The 1,434-nt window shown below is 42.9% G+C and overlaps 1 protein-coding gene across 1 annotated transcript; it reads left to right on the top strand.

Annotated features, from left to right (window-relative positions):
- Nucleotides 1-208: 208 nt before the first annotated feature.
- Nucleotides 209-1,224, top strand: LOC108379466 (uncharacterized). Its single transcript, XM_017635818.1, has 2 exons — nucleotides 209-422; nucleotides 485-1,224. Exons 1-2 carry the CDS (start codon nucleotides 209-211, stop codon nucleotides 1,096-1,098), a joined length of 828 nt encoding a protein of 275 aa, XP_017491307.1. The 3' UTR covers nucleotides 1,099-1,224.
- The last annotated feature ends 210 nt before the right edge of the window (nucleotides 1,225-1,434 follow it).

The following is a 1,434-nucleotide window of genomic DNA, read 5'->3' on the forward strand; positions in this document are numbered from 1 at the left end:
CACCTATAATTTTTTTTAAATATTTTATGATCAAATAATGCGTAAAATTGAGTAAACATTTATTAAGTCTGCTGTGGCCTCAAAATATACATGCTATAAAAAGCGTGCGAAAATGAAACGAAGTCAGTGCACTTGCAGTTCTCAAAATAAGAAGAGTTAAAACGACGCTACCACCCACACGCAAAAGAAAATCATCCTTAATTAAAAAATGAAGCTTGTGTTGGTCAGCACTCTACTGCTGATCGGTGGAGTCTTAGCACTACAAGACTCCGTTGAAGTTTCTACGCCAAAGCCAGAAATCAGTGGGCAGTCCATTGGGGAAACCGAACAAAAGCCGATTGGTCTAGGAAACATACAACGCAATCCGTTTGGCAGTGTGTATCCAAATCCTACATTACCACTATTTCCTTTAACACCGCAGTGTAAGTTTATCGCCATTTTGGGTGGAATTTGAAAGCATCTTAACCCACTCCCTCTTCTTTAGTTAACCCCGGTGCCTGTTTGGCACCTATCGGTCTAGGCTTGAGCAATCTCTTCAATCAGGCCAAGGCGTTGTTGCCACTCGAACGCATAGAAAACATTGTCCGTGCCGCCGCTCAAGATCCCGAAGTGCAAGCTTTCTACAAGCTGGTCCAGACGCCCGAATATCGTCAGCGCATCGCAAATTTTAGTCGCTCGCGCGAGTATAAAGTCTTTCGTGGTATGGTCTGCTACAAAATGAATTTCGATCTGCGTTTGTATATTGATCTTAAAAGAAATTTATTGCCGTTGTCGGCTTTGAAGGAGCCTCCGAGAATTGACACTGAGCAGCTGCCTCAAGGTCGACCGGGTCTGCGCGGTTTACTGGAGGACATACGCGACGCATTGCCGCGTCAGCGATTGCGCGATTTATTCGAGCGTTTATTGGCGACCGATTGGTATTTGACACGCGCTGTGCAAGTAATACAAGGCTACGAATTTAAGATAGTCTCGGCGTTGGTGAAGCGCAATCCGGATTATCAGTATTTGAGGCGTGCCGAGCTGGAGGTGGGCTGGCCGCAGGAGGAGTGGCAGAACTTGATTCACATTGCGTTGGGTTGGCGTGAAGATTTGCTTTGAGGGGAACGGAAGCGTGCGCAGAAAGTTCTTTCGAAATGTGTTAAGAAGATAGAGGTTGAAAAGCTGGATAGCTTTCCTTTATGAAAAAAAGAAAATGTATAGCCTTAGGGTTTTATATAAGCAGTATTATGGCGTAACTATTTTTAGATTCATGCACTGAATCAGAAAAATTATATTAAAAATATTTTAAATTGTATTATACGATTTTATTTCTCCAAAGTCGACACTCGATAAAGATATAATAGTTTATCGGGAGGTTCATCGGCCATGCTCGATCGAAATCTCGAGATATATCGCGGAATACAGCTGTACAATACTTTTTGTGTTCGAATGCAG

Source organism: Rhagoletis zephyria, unplaced genomic scaffold (assembly GCF_001687245.7).
Source record: "Rhagoletis zephyria isolate East Lansing unplaced genomic scaffold, Rhagoletis_zephyria_1.1 Rzeph_scaffold_16451, whole genome shotgun sequence".
NCBI lineage: Eukaryota > Metazoa > Arthropoda > Insecta > Diptera > Tephritidae > Rhagoletis > Rhagoletis zephyria.